The sequence below is a fragment of the Cotesia typhae genome, unplaced genomic scaffold (genome assembly GCF_013202065.1).
Source record: "Cotesia typhae breed Kobodo isofemale line unplaced genomic scaffold, CoteBio_Ctyphae contig_65, whole genome shotgun sequence".
NCBI lineage: Eukaryota > Metazoa > Arthropoda > Insecta > Hymenoptera > Braconidae > Cotesia > Cotesia typhae.
The window spans coordinates 3,386,890-3,407,866 of NW_027423762.1; the positions used below are offsets into that span (position 1 = coordinate 3,386,890).

Here is a 20,977-nt window from a genome sequence, read left to right on the forward strand (position 1 = left end):
AAAAAATTATTTGGCTATTATGATATTTGTAGAAGCTCTGGAATACTTTATGCAATTTGTTTTAAATTTATCAGAAGAGATGCAAGAGCATTTATATTTAAAAAAAAAAAAATAAATAAAATTTTAAGAATAGTATTTTTAACAATAAATAAAATTGTGTATAAATATTTACTGTAAATTTATAAAATCCGGTAACTGAAAAAACAAAATTACACTGCATATCCTCCTATATCATATACTCAGTGTTATCCGTGGTGAAAAAAAATTTCAGATAATAATGTCATTAAAGCTAACCGACGTTCTAAATTTTTTAATAATTAAATTAAAACAAAAAAATATTTTTACAAAATTGCACTTGCAGTTTTTGAAATTTTTTACACGTGTAAATTTTTTTTTATTTTTTTGTAATAATATTTTCGATAAAAAAAATTCTAAAAATTTTTAGATGTCGGCTAACTTTATTATCATCAGATAATATCAAATATAATCCAGATTATACTAAATTATTTTTGTATTATACTCAGTGTAATCTCCGATTTGACCAAGTAATTTTTCTGATTATACTGGGTAAGATTACACTGAACATAATACGAGATAGTATCCTGTATAATTTGGATTATACTCAGTAGAATCTTGGATTATACCATTTTTGCTAAAATTGTGATATTCAACTCCTTTCTTTTTTAATTTATAAATTTTTTTGAAAAATTGTAAAAATTGTGATAATTAATTTTTTTTTTTTAATTGTTCATTTTTTTATGTATTTTCTTTAAAAGCGATGCAAAAATGTATGTATTGAAAATATTTGAGGAGCATTTAAGCACAATTCGGCTGCCCAATTTCAAAACATAATAACTGACAATTTGAAGATCTTTAAAAATTGTTTTTATCAAAAAAAAGTTTGCGCGCTAAATTGATAAAAATTTTGATTTATGATTAAAAAAAACTTGAATATAAATATTTTTAAGAAAAATTACTTTAAATTAAGGTCTAAAAGTTATTCTTTCTTTTTTAATTTATAAATTTTTTTGAAAGATTGTAAAAATTGTGATAATCAATTTTTTTTAAACTGTTCATTTTTTTTATATATTTTTGAAAAAATAAAAAAGTTGAATAGCACAATTTTCAAAAAAATTATATAGTCCAAGATTCCACTGAGTATAATACAAAAATAATTTAGTATAATCTGGATTATATTTGATATTATCTGAAATTTTTTTTCACCGCAGATAACACTGAGTATAATCTGGGAGGATATGCAGTGTAATTTTGTTCTTTCCGTGTAGATTTAATAAACATCTAACTATTGCAGCCGCCCTCATGGCACAACTATTAAAAAATTTAGCCATTTTCCGACTAAATTTGTCGAGATGATTCAGAAATTATATATAGTTTAAAAGTTTATACATGTATGTATTTATAAATACGATATAACGCGGCTTGTCACGACGATAGCGTCTCTAATTCATAGATTACAATCGAATTTTTAGTTCAAGTAAATTTTATTTAATTCAAGACAATGAAACTCTTCCAAATTATTTTCGTGTTTCAAATATTTTTCTCTTGATTCAATTTAATTTTTTTTTTTTTTCAGTGTGCAAATAAAAGAATTATGTTTTTTAAAATTATAATAATTAACATGATTTTGTTTGTTTCAGATAAATTAAATAAAAAAATTACTTCAATTAGTTGATTCTTTAATTCGATTTTAATATGAGATTTTAAATTGTTTATAAAAAAATTTTTCAGAAAATTTATTGCTACGACAATATTCAAATAATTAAATTACTAAATCAATAAAAAAAAATAAAAATAATAAGAGTATTGAACAATGAATAGAAAAAATAGATTTATTTTTTTTGTCACATCAAATATTCCGAGATTAAAGAAAAGTCTACTAAGTCTAGTCTAAATTACAAATTAAACAATTTTGTGAAATTACGAAAGTTTAAATAGATAGATGAATGTGAGTTTTATTTGTATCACATTTATGTATTTTACAAAGCATTAATGTTGAAATTTATTTCTAAATTTTAAATATTAAATATTAAATACAGATACACTTTTTCTTATTTTTATTATTATAATATTAAAATATTAGGTATTTGTCTTTGGTAAAATATCATTTTTCAAAACGATTTTTTCTCCCTGTCCAGCTTTTTTTGTTAATTCCCAATACACTAATATTTTATTTTATCTCCGCACATATTTAAGTTTATTGCTCCGATTTTTAAGAAAGTTTAAATAATAATTACTAGCAACCTTGCAGTCACTATGTGACTGCCGTGGCTTATGAACAATAAATAAATAAAATTTTACTTTATTAAATAATGACTTTTATTAAATTGCACTGTACTTTTTTAACTATTGACGTTTTTAAAGATATAAGCTCATCCCGATATTACACTCATCAAGAGCTTTTATTTGAGTACCCACATGCATTTTTTATATATTTTTCATATATACATATATATAATATATATAAATATATGAAAAAATGATGTGGGTACTCAAATGAAAGGTCTTGATGAGTGTAACATCGGGATGAGCTTATATCATGAAAAATGTCAATAGTTCACAAGATACAAGGTCATTTCTTAATTGTGTATCTAGAAATAGAGCACTTTCGAATGCAACCTAAATACTTATCATTATAAATTGAGTATTGGTGAGAATGATATGAAATTGTTAAAAGACACAACTCCAGGTCAAAACTTTTCCAAATTTAACCATAAAAACCAGTTTTATCAAAGAAATACACTGGTTACAAAATTTTGCTTATTCTTTTAAAAATATAGTTTATTTTTTTAAAAATTGTTTAATATTTCATATTTTTATAAATTTAGTTTTTTTTTAATTTATAATGATTTTACTTGGATCTCATTTAGAACATTAATTTTTAATGAACCAAAAATTCATGCGCAAGTCTCGGACTCTATGATTATTAATATAATTATTAAATCATTAAAACTTCATAATAAAATTATTCAGTCAGTGATTTATTTTTTTTCTCGCCCAAATCTAATTTTATTCAAAAATTGAAAAAAAAATTTATTTTTGAAAAAATAAATTTATCCATAGAAATTTAATATGTCTTAACGCAAAAGACATAATTATTCTAAATTCTCAAACAGATATTTTCATATTTTATCATTCACATAATCAAATAATTTACCAAATTTCACTCAATAAACAAAGTCACTAATTCAATTAGTATTTACCAAAAAATATAATTAATTAAACAATTGGCTTTAAAGATTTAGAAGTGCACCTAGTGCATCGTTCTTAATAGAAAAACCGTAATTTAATTATATAAAAATCAATTTTATATGTAAATTAATTTTGTTTTTAAAATTGACCTACTTGTTATATAAATACTAATAAAATAAAAAATTTATACGGAAATATTTATAGAAAAATACGAAAAATTACCCAAAATAAATTGAGGCAATTAAATAATTATTACAACCCAAATGTCAAACTAAAATAATACCTATTCTTTTTTGGCCTTTAATTTCTAATTTCAATTAGAAATAAAAATTTCAATTCTAATTCAAAGCTTATTTTTGACGAATGTAGATAAGGAACAAGATTTTTAAAGGGCCAGTTTTTCAATCCCGGATAAAATTTTATATAAGATATAATTATTATTGTCAGTAAATCTATATATACACAGAAAAAAATTTACTTTAATCAAGTAAATAATTTTGAAGAATTTCATTTTCTTAGTTTGAGTAATAAAATTCTTAAACTAAGAAATTTTTTTTAGTTTAAGTAAATTTTACTTAATTCAAGAGTTTTTTTCTTGATTCAAATTAATTTTTTTTTTCAGTGTAGATTTATTTTAGCATTAGCAAAATTTTATCCCGTATTAAAAAACTGGCTCTAAGAAAAAAAAATTTTTAAAATAAATAAAAAAAAAAAAAAAAAAAAATAATAATAATAATAATAATAATAATAATAATAATAATAATAATAAAGGTACCTATTATCACGATGGTAATTATTACCATAAAATATTTTAGTCAATAATATTCTAAAACTATTAATTATTCTCAGTAATGAGATTTTATTATAATAATTAAAGTATAATTACCTATTTCCTTGATACAGTTCACAATCAAGGACCTCCGTAATAACTTGCCGACAATTATTAATATCACAGGCAGGAAAATACTGCGATACAAAATCGGGTAATGTCATTAACAGTTCAGAATAAATGTACGGTTTATAATTAATACACGGCACTAATTTTTCTTCAACCAGTGCTTTTTGTATTCCATAAGGTTGTACATGAGAGGTATTTGAAACTGGTGCATCCTGAATAAGTATCAACTGTTTTCTTCCATGTGAATCTCTGAAAATAAAATTACTATTAGCACAAGCTTTTATATTTATTTATTTATTTATTTCTCAAAAATACATATAACTAGATATAATCCCTATAGAGACAAATGATTGTCTGTACATACACGGAAAAAAATAAACTGTAATAAATAATAGTCGATTTTTAATGAGTAATGATCAACTGCTAAAAATTATCATTTTAAACATTAAAATCGTGATTTTAATAATCACTATGTAATATTTATCATTTAAAAGTTACAATTTATTCTTTACATGAAAAAAAATACGATTTCAGACAGTAATAATCGCTACGTGAATGTCTAAAATGTTAAAGTATAATAATTAAGAATTTTGACTTGTATTTATCTGTCCGTACCTAAAAAATGATCGCATATGTAAAAAGTATAAAATACAGTTACTAAATTTCTAACACAAGCAACTTCAATATTTACAAAGTAAATGTTAACCATTTTTTATATTTAGTTAGCCAATTTTTTACATTTAGTTAGCAAAAGATTGTAATATTTTATAGCAACGTAATTATGGACTTTAAAAATATCTAGTTTCATTGATTTTACATGATATTACTTTATAATTGTTACAAATTTGATATTAAAGTAAAAAGTTTAAAATTATTAAATTTTTTTAACGTTTCCAAAGAGTAGATAATAAAAAATTCAAGAATAATAAAATAATTCTAACAAATCAATAAAAAATAATCACCTGGCATTATTTGAGTTGCCGTTAACCGGTATAAGCGGTGGTGGATATGCCGCAGTTTTCGGATGTACATTATTATGCGCATTGTGTGCAGGTGGCGTATGCCTCTGAGAGTGAGACAATAACGCCGATGCCGCCGGTGATTGTGGGTGTAAGAGGGCTTGCACCTGGTCTGGACTCAAATTTAGCATTTGAGGATAGGTACTTGCTGTCACAATATTTGGGTTCGTTAGACTCGATGTCGTGTAGGTTGAACCAACCCTGAAAAAATTGAATGATAAATTTAATTTTCTTATTTGAAAAATTATATATGTTTGTTTATTTATTATTTATTATTTATTATTGTTTAATAATAATTAATGCTCTAATGAAAGAATATATTTCTAATTAAACTCGATATTGTTGGAGTTTCCATCAAAGTTTTTGCTGGATTAATAAAAATCTATACTATTGAAAAAGTAAGTGCATAAAAATATGTACAAGTAATTATTTTAAGAGTAGGGATATTTGGTAATAGACTGTTTTTATTCAGTTGAATAATTTCGTTATTACACTGTTAAAAAAAAAAGCAATTATTTCTAAAAAATTTTTTAGAGCAAATTTCTGTGATGATAATTGGACTTTTTTAATTTTATGTTTGGTAACAAATTAATTGAGAAATTTTTTCATTTTTCTAAATTGTAATTGATAATAATTATAAATGGATGTCATTGAAAATTTTATTTTATTGACTAAAATTACGCAAAGGTGTAACAATACTAAAGTTAGCCGACGTTTTTAATTTTTTTTTTCGTTTATTAAATTATAACTAAACAATATTTGTAAAAAATTGCATTTATAGTTTTTCAATATTTTTACATATAAATTTTTTTTTTAATATTTTGTATTAATTTTTTCAATAAAAAAAGTTCTAAAAATTTTTAAATGTCGGCTAATTTAATTCTTATAAAGGTGTATTGTTAATTTTATAAGTTTAGTCTACAAAAGTTTGATTTTTTTTTATAAAATCCAGTATTTTAATTAAGCGTGTTTTCGTCTTACAATTTTACTAGTATGATTTTAAACCTACAATAAGCTAATTTTGGAAGCATATGCATACACAGATTAGTTAACTTAATAAATAGATTTTTAACTTGTAAGATAATATCGTAGTATTATATTACACGGAAAGAACAAGATGACACTGGATATTATCTCAGATTATACTCAGTGATATCTGTGGTGAAAAAAATTTCAGATAGTAGCTTGTATAATCCAGATTATACTCATTATAATCTGAATTATACTCATTATAATCTGAATTATACTCATTAAAATCTGGATTATACTCATTATAATCTGGATTATACTCATTATAATATGGATTATACTCATTATAATCTGGATTATACTCATTATAATATGGATTATACTCATTATAATCTGGATTATACTCATTATAATATGGATTATACTCATTATAATCTGGATTATTCTGCGTGATATCTGGATTATTCTCATTGTAATCTGGATTATCCTGCGTGCTATCTGGATTATACTAGCTACTATCTGAAATTTTTTTTCACTCAGTATAATTTGAATGATATTCAGTGTCATCTTGTTCTTTCCGTGGACCATGCATAAATTATTAATTTTATATTAACTCAATATTTGATTTTAAAATATTTTTGTTTACTAAAAAGTAACTAACTGTTTAAAAATTTTAACAGTGTATTTTTCTTAAAAATTAAAAAATTATTTTTTTAAGACTTTTTACATGTCAAAATTTTAATTTAGACGTAAAATTTTTTATGATTTACTTTTAATTTTCAAATTTATCAAAGAAGAAAATTCATTTATAAAATACTTTTATTTTTAATTACTTTAAAATAGTTATCAAAAATATTAAATTTATTTAGTAATCAAAAATTTAAATTTCCGACTGTAAAAACTCTTGTACCAAATAGCCCAATATTTTGTTGCTTGATTTTACCATTGGCACTAAAAGCCTTCAAATATCGAAGTGAAAAATGACTTATATATCATGATCATGAATATCATGCAGTATTTTGAAAAAAAGGAATAAAAATTGAATAAAATTACAGTGAAAAAACTAAACTTATGTGAAAAATAAATCATTTATAAAAGTACTTAGAAACAATTATTGAAAAAAAAAAAATAATAATAAAATTTTTAGTGCTTCATGCAACTATTATTAAATTGCATTTTATAAAAGTCTATAATACATTATGCAGGAACTCACCAGTCATCCTTCCCATAGGTTGGATAACTATACGAAAAAAAAGCAAAAAAATGTTTTCTTTTTCCATTTTTGTTTGAAGATTTTAATAATAATAGTAATAATAATAATAATAATAATAATAAAAACTACATGATAAAGCTATTGCATCGAATATGAATGAAGTGAATCGAGGATTGCGTGGAGGGTAAGTGGGTTGCTGGAGTTAAGGGTGATAGGCTATTAAGGCAAAGGGACAAAAGGACATTGTGCAAATGTGGCTTACCCAGATTAGAGCAAACAAACATTGCAAATATCTACATTCTTATCAGACGATCATGCTTTGTAAATTTATGACACGCATTTTATAGTTAAATACATCCTCTATTCACATATTTTTCTATTTGGTTGATTGTATAAATTATATAAATGTCATTTCATGATTTAAATGTATTTTTTTAAGATTCTTCAGAAGAATTTTTTAAAATCTATATTAATAAAAGAATAAGAAAAATTGTGTCCAGGATAGTCATATGATTAAATCAGTTTTTTTAGAGAAATTTAGTGTCATTGAAAAGGTCTTGATTTGAATTTGTGCCTTTTTAAGAATTCATATTATTCTCATCAATAGTCAAATTATTATGATAAGTATTTAGGCTGAATTCGAAAACGCTCTATCTCTAGATATCAAATTAAGAAATTACCTTGTATCTTGTGAACTATTGACATTTTTAAAGATATAAGCTAATCCCGATGTTACACTCATCGATACCTTTCATTTAAATACCCACATCAATTTTTCATATATATATATATGTATATATAAAAAATATATCAAAAATGCATGTGGGTACTCAAATGAAAGCTCTTGATGAGTTTAACATCGGGATGAGCTTATATCTTTAAAAATGTCAATAGTTAAAAAAGTACAGTGCAATTTAACAAAAGTCATTATTAAAGAAAGAAAAATTTTATTTACTTATAGTTCACAAGTTACGCCAGTCACATAGTGACTGCAAGATTCCTAGTTATAGTTATTTGAAAAAGAAATTATTATTGATTTCAATTTAAAATAGTTCAGTTAAAATATTCACATCTTACTAAATTTAAATAATATTTAACCTTACTAGTTACTAGATTTAAAATTTTATATGTAATAATAAATGAAAACGTATGACCGGAAAATTAACATTTAGATGAAAAAATTACAATATAAATCGCTTTAAATGCATAAGTTTGACTAATAAACTTTTGTTTTGAATCTTCGTTTAAACTTTTGAAATTTCATATTTTTTTTTTCTCCTAACAACATACAAAATTTTAATTGTTCTCTCACATTGTAATATGACTAATTAATGATTTATGTTTCACCTTAGTTTAATTCTAACTGTTTGAAATTGAACACATCAACAATTGATTTGTTTGTATAAAATACATTGGATTTATTTCCAATTTTTTTTTGGTTCAATAATTAAAATAAAAGTCATAAAATTTAAAAATTGTTTATCAACATCGTGAAATAACATTTATATTTAAATATAATTGAGTTAATACACTGCTGATTTTTTATGAGCGAGAAACTAAAAAATACAAGTGAATTAATTAATTTTTATTACCGAAAATAATAATTTTGATGATAAAAACTTTTGCGTTCGAGCTTGATACAATATTCAAATTTAAATGATCATAATTGATTCAATTTTACAAATTACTTGTTATATATTTCAATAATTAATTACATACATAAAATACCAGGCGCCATATATTATCTTTGAATTATATCGCGTTTATATTAAAATTAATAACAATAATAAAAAACCAGCAGCATAAATACTCTGAATTCTACTAAGAAAAAAACCAAAAACTTTTTGTTGTATAAATTTAATAATTAAAAACTAAACAGCATCGAAATTTTTTTAATTTTATAAAGCAAGGACTGTATATGTACACAAACAAATAGTAAATACGGACGTTGAAAAAAAAAAAAAAAAAAAATATTTACTACTGTAGCAATACTTTTATCATTTAATTAAATTTTGTTATCACAACTCGTATTGAATTGGAAAAATCTACAGTTCAATCGCGTTGGCGATATTAAAAAAAAAAAAAAAAAAAAAAAAAAAAAAAAAAAAAAAAAAACAAGCTTTAATTTTTTAATGAAAAAACTTTTGCATATCCATTATGAATTATGTATTAAATATTAAGAAGTAATACCAACGTGTTTTTAAATAAAATAATTTATTTTTTAATTTAAACGCTTCGAATAATTTTATATCTTGCATAGTTTTCAACACGATCTTAATTCAAAACTTCCGCAGCATATTACTGGTGAAATATTTCATGAGAAAGAATTTTAAAATTAAACTCATACTGCTCGTGCATTATACATATGAATTTTTTAAAATACGACAGATAAATAATTTTTTATGCAATAATCTAACGTGACATTTATAATCAATACTATACTGGACAGGAACTTTTGAATAATAAAATATCTTAGTATTATTTCATTCTTTTTCCCTTCCCGATTTAAATGTCGTGGGTAAATATTGTCCAAGTATATTTATCTTTTATAAGTGTTTTGATATTAAATATTTAACAATAAAATTTTTATATTTTCCATGTGCATACAAAATTTTATTGTAGACCTGATATATAATAACATTAGCAGTATTTTAACAAAATATTCACATTCATAAGTTAGAATTCGATTTTTAGAATTAATAATTTTTTTTTTCATCAAATAACAAAGCTCGCTTATTTAATTTTAATTATTACTTTATCAAACATTAAATTTTGAATCTGTTTTTTTTTTTTAAATATTAATAAAGCATAACGATGCAAATCAATCGATTGAAAGCAAAGAAAATTTTTAAAAATACTCTTTTATTATTATATTAATCAAAGTAATTATAATATGCTAATTACACAATATTTAAGTAAAATTAATTTAATACGCGAAGCTTTTCAATGCTTTTTGATTCAATACTGATCGTGCGATAAATATATTAAATAAATTATTATGTTAATGATAACTTATCAAAAAAAAAATTAATTTGTTTGTTCAATATAAACGGAAAATTTCGAAAATTAAAATGTTAATTATCGCTCATGAAGTACATATTTATGATATAATAATTATTGATTTCAGAAAGCCGATTAATAGATTGATTAATTAATCAGCATTGGTAAGTCCTAATTAACTCCTTTACATCTAATTTATTATTTAATTCTATCATACATTTTAATGTCATAATTCTTTCTATTTTCAAACTAATGGTTAAAAAAGCCATGTAATTTATAAATAAAGTAAATAACTTCATCAATATTATCAACGCGTGTAATTTTAATTTATAACTTTACTACTTTTTCTTGCCGTTTGACATTAAACCGTTTGGCCCTTAACCTTTTAATGGCCGTAAAGATTATTTTTAATCCAAATATTATTTCGGAACTTCGAACTTACATAACTTGTGAAATAGTTCTTCAATTAATAGTCTTGAACAATCGACCGTCAAATGCATACCAAGAATATCAATAATAGCTGTCAATTATTATTATTATTATTATTATTATTATTATTATTATTTTGCTATTAATTGCTCAGGGGGGTTATCCCCGGAGTCCGATTCTCCGAGGGCCCAGCCTGAGCTCCATCCGTTACTGCTGGACCACTCCGCACAACAAGGCGGTTAGTGATCACAGCAGGCCAAAGTCATTTCCCTTAAGAGACGGAGAGAACCAAGTAAAACAGCCTTCTGCATCCTAACTGCCAAGAACTCAGCTTTTGATGAGCAAGCTGGAACTTTGGCAAGTGAGGATACAAAAGACTGTTTCATCCCTCCTAGGACGCCAACAATCAGGACGACAAGCTTGACACGGTTATTATTATTATTATTATTATTATTATTATTATTATTATAAATTGGCTTAACCATTAAACAAACTAGTAATTGTAATTGAAAAGTTTTAATGAACTTAAAAAAAAAAAAAAAAATTATCCATAACTTTAGGACAAGTAATAATAACTTTACTAACGAGAACAAAAGTTATCCGTACGCCATCTGTTTTTAATAGCTCGAACTACTATGCCACTAAAAGTGCTATAACGTTTTTCTTAAAAAGTAAATCAAACAAAAAGTGATTTATTACAGAACAAATATAGTTAGATAGCTGCGCATTGCTACAATAAAAACATTTTTTTGTCTTTTTTTCGTAAACAAACTAATGAGTATGAAAGTAGAATAGATAGAAGTCTATATTGATCAAAAATTTACCCAAGATTAGGTTGGTTTGAGTGCACAGTTGCTCGCAAAGTCGGTTGTGCTTGCGGAATTGTTTGGATTGTTGTAACTGGATAGGATGGATATTGTCCAGGTACTGCAGTACCGTTGCCTCCAGCTCGACTTCTTGATGGTTGTGGATAAGCCTAGATGAAAAGATATACTATAAGTTATGAAAATAAACTTTAATTTTTATTAAAACTATTGCATGTTATTTTATGGACTATTAAATATTTCAATTACATTTTGCTAATTATTAATGAAATTTTTGAAACGTGAATCTATGTATCGCTTAAATTGATACTTTGCTCAAAATGTAATGGTATAGATTATCATCTTAGACCTATCAATTATCCTAGACCGATAAATCAATAAAAAAAATTCATTTGTTGAAAGTTTTCAACAATTTCATTTCTTAGCTGAAGAAATAAAAATTTTTCTCACAGTAACTTTTAACAATTTTAGATGAAAATTCGCAAGTTTTTTATCTAATTTTTTTTTCCCAAAAAAAAAAATTTTTATGATGTTAAAGTTAGCCAAAGTTTTAAAATTTTTGATTTTTTTTTTTAATAATTAAATTACAACAAAAAAATATTTTTTTAAAATTGCACTTACAGTTTTTCAAGTCTTTTACAAGTGAAATATTTTTTTCTTTTTTTTCATCATTTTTTTTCGATAAAAAAAAATTCTAAAAATTTTCAAATGTCGGCTAACTTAATTTTCATACTTTTTTTTAACAACAAAGTTACTGGAAAAAAAATTTTTATTTCTCCCACAAAAAAATACAAATGTTGAAAATTTTTAACAAATAAATTTCTTACAACATTGCTGATTTTTGTCAAAAGAAATTTTTTCTCTCAGTGTATACTATTATACATATGTAGATCAAATTTTTATTATTATTGCACGTCTCATAAGCAAAGCGGATGAGGTTGTGCTCTACACTCGTCTTACAAAAATCAAGCGATTTCTTGAACTAAAATTGTCTCTATTTATTTTCTATCGCACTTGTAGAAAAATATTTACACGTAAATGTCATGGAAAAACATTCGTTTCAACACTTGAAAAATTATTCCGTGGACGTCCGGCTGTCAAATGTATGTATGAAAAACTTAACTGATCAAGTCCATTTTTTTTTATTATGATTTCATTATGATTTGAAACGAAGTCATTTTTAAGATCACGATCCAAATTCAATGTAGTTTATTTATAATAAGAAATAAACTAAAAATCCACTAATCGTTTGTATATCTATATTTAAATAAATAAGGTTCGTTGACAATACATGGGCAGTACCTTCTCTTTTCTGGGTGGACAATGGCGCGAAAGATTTAAAAGTATTTTTTGTATTTTATTTTAATCAATTTTATTATGGAAAATGAGATTATGAGGAGTGCACTTTTAGATTTCCCAAACTTTTTCACTTATAACTGAAAGAGAAATAAGAAGTAAATGGTTATAGTTAGTCGTACATATCTATACTATTAATTTTGATGTATAGCCATAAGAAGTTATACATAGTTATACGTAGATTGTTATAATATGTGTATGTACTTTGTCATAGATGGTTATATCTACCCAATTTGAAGATATGACATTTACGGAGTATTAACATATACCGACATACGATATTTTATCATGGGGAACATGAATCTTTAATGTATAATTACAGCTATTGTTGTGATGAATATTATCTACACCAAGACAACTTTGGTATAAAAATATTTATTTGATCTATTCAATAAATTACTTCAACTTTAAATAAACCTGACTTGTTAAGTTTAATAGACAGTAAAAATAGTTCTGATTACTACCATACGGGTAATGAGAATTAGCTCTACTGCTCGTCAAAGTAAACGCCGTGAAATTAAATTTTTATTTGAGGTTAATTGTATCACTCTTAAGCTTTGAATAAAATTTAAACAGCTAAATTGGTGTATTCAAGACAATTGTATATTGGAAGCAGAAAATTAAGATCGCTAAATAAAAATTGGATGAATACGATTAAATATTGACAATTGCCGTCTAAATATAAGATATTCGTTGTGTAATGTGACCTAATCACGTAACTTATTTTCCTTTTAGAAATTTCCCGCCTGCAGATTAAAAAATTATTCCACTGAATTCAATTCCTTGTGAAAAAAATTATTTTAGATTGGAATGAAATGTAGCTTTTATAAAAATTCGATATTACTTTGAATAATTTAAAGGTACTCGACAATTCTTCTTAAGAAATTCTCTATATGGAACAATTATAATTATTTCGAAGAATGAGAGTGATTATAATAATTATTGCGACGTTAATAATAGTTATCATCTATTGTTACACAACTGTAGTCAGCGTTTGAAAAATTACGGTTTTTTAAAACTTGACTCTATTGAGACTTTTTTCCTTAAGTTTTTACAAAAAATATACCTTCTCTCAGTGCTTGATTATAATTTTAAGAATATTTTTCTTATTCACGAAACGTTATGTAACATGTGACATATGCGTGATTCTCTGTAAGGACATCTTAAATCTGTACAAAATTGTCAGACAAAATTATTTTTGATTTTATTAGAAAAAAAATTAACAAATTTTTGTTTTTTCGATGTTTGCGTATTTTTGCCCTATAACATGACAGGGGACTGTTTTTTTTTTTATCAAATTGAGAAAAATCAAGCAAACTATTTCAATGCATTCAACTTTTCAAGTTCTCAATGAATATTTACACTAATCAGAATAATATTAAGACTTATGGATCCAATTTTATAAATAAATTATAAATAAAAATAGTTGCCAGGGGACTGAGTTTCTCGCGGCCCAGATACATGTTTCCAGCACAAACGGTGTTTTTGATACTAAATAAAATGGCGATAAAGCGCTAACAGCCCTATGGTTATCAACTTAAGGGTAGTTAGATCCTTATAAACTTTACAAAAGGTAAAATAACACGCTGGATTTTTTTTTAGCTTTGAACTTCTGGCAGGGGACTGTTCTTAAAACGCCTGGGACAAACTTTGGTTTAATGAATTTAATGAAACAAATTAATTTTCGGTTCTTTTTATTGAAGAAGATTGTTAGTTAACTAATTAAGTTTATAAACATTATGGACAAAATTATATATTATGGACGAAGAACTTGAAATTTAATCTTAAAGTTTCAATTTTGCGAAAGGGACAGCCCAGGGGACTGTTATTTCAGTGGTTTACGAATTTATAGCAAAAAAACCAAAATTTATTTCATTTTAGTTTTCAATGCTCCGAATAGAAATGTTTTTTTTTTTTTACTTTCGTAATAAATTTTTTTTAGTAAGAAAATAATAATTTTTCTAATAAAAACATGCCTAGAACAGTAAAAAAACATCCTTACAGCGAATCACCCACATACATATTAATTCACATTCTAACGCGTCACCTTTCGGTGGTCGAATGATGTTCTAGAGAATAGTCTGAACTTTTTGAATATTCAATAAGCATTTATGTGCATGAAAAATAGTCATTAAACCGAATAAGCAATAATTTTTAAGTAAATTAACGTTAGAAGTATATAGGACAACTATTTTTGTAAGAATATCGTAATTAATCGATTGAAAATTATAACACATTTCATCATCAATTATAAACCTTCGCAAGTGTCCTTATTATTTCATTTGAGTGTAAATTATAAATTTTATATCCGATTTAATTTGACGGAATCGATAGCCCAATTTTGAGGTTTGTACGGAACATACCAACGTTCTTCCAACTGAAGGTGTGTGGTATAAATAACATACTGAATTTCAACCATTAATCTACACAATTTATAATTAAAACTTTTATACTGAATCAATCGATGCCTTGATGATAAGAATTATTTTTTTTTTTTTTTCATGTACAGCCAATGTTAGTTCGGCAATGGGCGAGTTTTCACAGTCAAAGACAATCAAAATCTAATCTGGCACAAAATAAATGCGAAAATTATTTGACTATTTCATAGTTTAAAATTAAACGCTTTGACTACTTAGCTATAAGTACTATCACTGAGAGAAAAAATTTATTTAAAAAAAAATGAGCAATGCTGTGATAAGAAATTCATTTGTTCGTCGAAGAAATCAAATTTTGTCTCATAGTAACTTTTTTTTTGAGAAAAAAGTTTTTTTGATTTGAGTTTATATGGTGAATTTTCTTACTTTTTTTTTCAATTTTATTTGTTAAGAAAATTAGAGAAATGAAGAAAATTAAAAAAGAAGGAAGAAAAAGCTGAACGTAAGAAAAAGATTGCAAGAAGAAAATTTAAAAGCAAAGGAGAACAGACCTGTTAAAAAGAAGAAGTCAAGATAAAATATTTTAAGAGTTGTGTTTAATAAATTGATATAGATTATTAATTAATAATCTAATTATATTAGCACATATTTTACGTTATCTTGCATGAGAGAGCACGACATGTTAAAGGATAATAAAATTAATTTCTGATATATTTTGAGAATTACTATCCCATTTATCTCTTTTTTTTTTTCTAATTCTATCAAGCTTTAATTTTTAGAAGAAAAAATTAATCAATTCATTATTTCTAATATAAGCAATAATTTGAAAATATCATTTGTAAGGAGTGATCATCTATTGGTATCAGCTGTCCATCTACAGGAATTTTAGTCTTTTCCTTCCCTATTAATTACTGCAAAATTTTACCAAGTTTTACGTATTTTTTTCTAGTTAGTTGCATATTTTTACGTAAATAAAATTTGATTTATTACAAAATATTTATATTTTACTATATTGTTTTGCTAAAAGAACATGGAATTCTAAACAAAGAAGAGTTTTGAAAAAAAACGTTCTGCTACCTAAAAGATTTTCTAATTATCTATTTTATAACAGAACGTTTTTTTTTTTTTTTTTTCGAAATTCTTATTTGTTTAAAAGAAAAACATAAAAGTGCAATTAGCTTTATCATCACGAGTGCAACAAGGATAGTACCGTTTCTCGTCGTGAGTGCGACACGAGAAAAAGATGGGATTGGCCGTTAACTATCTTATCTATTGGGGCGTCTCGACCCTAGACCCTTTTTTCAAAAGAAATTTTTTTTCTCAGCCTAGTTAATAAGAATTATTTATTTTTAACAAATAGTCGTATCTTGTATCATTAAATTTTATAGAAAGGTAGCACACAGTAACTATAATCACTACCATTAAATTTTTCAACCTAAATAATAACGAATATTAATAAATAAAGAAATAAGAAGAAATGAATAAAACTCACATTATGTATAAGCGCTGAATTAGTCATCCTAATAACGGCGTTTGATTGAGGTACAATAGCAGTTTGGAAGGCTGGTTGTCCACCAACTAATCCAGTCCATCCATTAACAGTCGTTAATTGACCGAGCATATTTTGAGCATTATTATTAGCAGCAGCAGCAGCAGCAGCAGCAGCAGCAGCAGCAGCAGCAGCAGTAGATCGCGCATTTGCAGACAACGAGTTAGAAGATACATGAGCTGGATGGGTTGTAACAGCAGATCTTGATGACTGATTAACTGGTTGTAAGGTAGTTGCATTAGCAGGACTATTGCGTGCCATATTTTGTAAACCAGCGGATGATCGTGATGTCAATTGCGCGGACGATTTACCGGTTGAATTATTTTGTAATTGTTTATTAATTATATTAGCCGGTGGTGCGGGTGGTTGTTTGGTCCATCCACCAGCACTAGCGCCACTTTTTCCATTAACAAATAGCTGTGAGTCCATAACTTTACTAGGCCAATAGTCTTCAAAACCAGTACCAGGTGGAAAATAACTTTTAATATCAGTTAAACTTATAACAGAACATGTTTCACTAGCAAATAATTCATTACGTATACCCTGTACTTTACAACAAAATTTTAAATACGACAAGTCCCAGCCTTCTAATTTTTCGGCTTTTAATTTTAAATTGTCCGTTTCACCTTCAAAATAAAATAACGGTACGTATTTTAAATTATCTTTTATTGTGTATGGAACAACAGATTCTTTATTAATACGTATAAATCCGCATTTATCATTTTTATTATGTCCATTATTATTACCACTATTATTTCCGATAACACTGTTACTTGTTAATTTAGTATAACATACATCTAAAAATGTGTAAAATTCTTTAGCATCCGATAAACGCACTACTAAATCTCTAGTCGTAAATTGTTCTTTACCAAATTGATTTTCACAATGTTTGTTATTTATTTCATTAAATAATTTACTCTCAGCTTCAGTTATAAAGTAACTTTTAATACATGTACAACTGTAAATATCTGAGTGAAGATAATTCAGGTACTTATTTAGTAGCTTGGCCTCAAGTATCCTAACAGCACAGTACTTTTCACTACCGCGAAATATATAAGGTATGTGAACTTTTTCAAACGACACCCAGCCAAATCTACCCCGCTGACTTTCATCATCAAGTGGCACTTTACCATCTTGATCTTTTGATGGAGATTTAGCGGCTGCTGGTGGTGCTGCTGCTCCAGCTGTTCCCTCAACTGGTTTACGTGTTAAATAACCAAGTATCCCGGTTTGACCTCCCGGTAGATTATTATTTGTAGGTCTTGCCGGCGGTGCAGGCATTGATTGCATTTTCGCCTTGTTTGCTTCCACCATTTTGGCAGCCAATTCCCGGATTTCCGCTTCATCTGGACGCTCTTGTTTAACAGGCACCTCGTCAAAAGTCCCTGTAATAGACAAAAAAAAAAAAACAATTAAATTTTTAAGTTTTTTTTTAAACATTTAAACATTGGTAAAATTTATCCAGGTCAAAGGTTAAATTATAAATACATCAAAATTTAATGAAATTCTTCTGTAACGGAGGATTTATTTAAATGACCTACTAATATATCTTTAAGGAATATTAATGATTAAACAAATAAAGTGCCAATCAACCATTAATTATAACTAATTTCAATCCATTCAAAACTCAAACTTTGATTAATAAAATCAATACTTTGATCAGATACGGAAAATGTTAAAACTAATATAATAAATTAATAAAAACACGATAGAGATGTAAAATTTCAAAGAAAAGAATATTAATTCAAGTTTTGAATGCAAATTCGTTGGGTTTCTTCTACCGATTAGTTTCATTAATTATAAAAAAACCAGAAGCATAAACTATGTAACAAAGGCTGGAGAAACTTGAAGACATATTTGATAACCATAATTTGCAAATGATTCATATCAAACTTTTAACTATCATTAAAACTTCATTGTATTTTATTCATGCTCAGATATTTGATCAACTATAGTTATTTTTTTAACTTCCCGCTAAAAAAATTGAATGATTCTGCAATATAATGTTTTACAATAAATTTTTAAGCTTCTGAAGAAAAATCTAACCCAATTCAGCGGAAAGTTTCAGGGATAGCCTGCAGGATCAACCGGTTTCCAGATTTTTTTAATTAAATTCTATTGCATGCAGATTTTATTTACAGAAAAAATTTGTGCAATCATTCACGAAAATATGGCTCTTTGATAAATATTTTTCTGCCTACATAGTTTTTTTGAAAACATTTTTCAGTATTATTGTCAATTGCATACTTGTTAGCAAAGAGATTTTTTATCTACTAAAACATTTTCTGCATACCAATTTTTTTTGTTGACTGATCAAAGTGTTTAAGAGAATCTCAATGATAGACGTAATGATTAAATTTTGGATTCAATATTTGTCTCATAAAGCTTGTTTCCAACAAAATATAATATCATTGTAACGAAAGAATCAAGTTGGCTTGTAACCTGTGCGTTTTAAAAATTTCCTGTCTTGAGGAATAAATTCACTAATCTTTCGACAAAATGGCTGACTATTATCAAAATGGCAGAAAGCAATTCAAGTAATAAGGTTACTTTAACGTGAGGTCGATAAACAAAATATCTTGTAAGAAGCTTTATTCAAGTTTACTAAGTTCTTAACAGATCTTGTATCAAAAGCTGAAAATAACTATATTCTCCCTGAAGAATATCTATAGTTAAATGACATCGTTTCCATAAATTCCTGAGCCCCTAACTATAGTATAATTGCCCCGTTCAAGGTTACTGAGTACTAAACGGGACTGAGCTTAGATTAGTATACCTTGCATTATTTGCATATAGATATTCTTCAGAAAGAACATAGTCACTTTTAATTTTTGATACAAGATCTACTAAGAACTGAGTAAACTTGAACGGGGCCAGTATAGGTAATGGACTGTATTTAACTATAGATAATAAACTATGGTTTGGGGCTCAGGCATTGGGCTCATTCAAGTTTATCAAGTTCTTAGCTGGACTGAGCGTAGATTAAGATACCTTGCATTGTTTTCTTATAGATATTCTTTAGAGATAATATAGGGACTTTTAATTTTTGATACAAGATCTACTGCCAAGAGCTTAGTAAACTTGAACAAGCCCATTTACAAACCGAAAAAAAAATTAACTTGAATCAAGAGAAGAATTCTTGGATCAAGAAAATAATTTGGAAGAGTTTTATTGTCTTGAATCAAGACAAAAAATTTTCGAATCAAGTAAAATTTACTTAAACCAAGAAAAATTTCTTAGTTAAAGAATTTTTCTACTCAAATCAAGAAGATGAAGTTCTTCGAAATTATTTACTTGATTCAAGTAAATTTTTTTTTCTGTGTAGAAACTAGTGTATATTAGCATAACCCGCTTTCAACAATTAAATTTTTAGACACCAGGTGAGGAGTACGTCACCACAATAAAGATACATAACCCGTTTTAAATACTGCTGTCTTCGATCACGAGGTGGTATCGCAATCGCCATTTATCTATCAGAAAATGATGCAATACTGCAAATCGACTCAAAAACCAAGTGCGTTATTTTAACACGAATCAAGTGTGTACTATGCTTTGACGGCATAAGCAAACTATAGAATTTTAACACACCTTAAAATGTGTAAAAAGTGACTACAAAAAAGTATAGTTCGTTTACGGCGTTAAATATAAAACACACTGCATCCACTTTTACAATTTAGATGAAAAATATGAAAATATATCATATAAGCAAACTATTCGTAACGTGATTGGTCAAATATATCAAAGCATAAAAATATATGTAAATCCTAAATTCATGCGCGCGCAAATTTGAATTATAGTATGTGTTAAAACAACGCACCTAGATTTTGCTGTGAAGGTATACTAAGCTAAGCTCAGTCCGATTTGGTACTTAGTAAACCTAAAAGAAGCCATTTTGTCCAGAATATTTGACTATAGATTCAAGTACTACAGCACAACAAGCTAGAGACATCTACAGGAATTGGCAGATACTTCTGAGTCAGAAGGATTAAAATTAAGTAAGCTAACTATTAGCAATGACTCATCACTATTTGTTGTATTATGAGTGAATAACCTCTCTAAAGTAATTAGGAATTATTTCGAATCGCTTTTGAAAAGTCTTTTTTCAATAAACTGAAACTTAAATCCTTACAAAAAT

General features: G+C 25.9%; 1 protein-coding gene across 6 annotated transcripts in view; it reads right to left on the bottom strand.

Annotated features, from left to right (window-relative positions):
* LOC141532595 (uncharacterized) overlaps window positions 1-20,977 on the bottom strand; it is a 40,588-nt gene that overhangs the window by 2,620 nt on the left and 16,991 nt on the right. For 5 of the 6 annotated variants that reach the window (XM_074251015.1, XM_074251013.1, XM_074251016.1 and 2 more), the window contains exons 2-5: window positions 16,786-18,227; window positions 11,563-11,714; window positions 5,071-5,328; window positions 4,097-4,357 (exon numbers count right to left, since the gene is read on the bottom strand). In XM_074251015.1, coding sequence (XP_074107116.1) covers window positions 4,097-4,357; window positions 5,071-5,328; window positions 11,563-11,714; window positions 16,786-18,227 — 2,113 coding nt within the window. Of the gene's footprint in view, window positions 1-4,096; window positions 4,358-5,070; window positions 5,329-11,562; window positions 11,715-16,785; window positions 18,228-19,135; window positions 19,305-20,977 lie in introns of those variants that run through there. The other variant, XM_074251019.1, reaches the window with a different exon arrangement.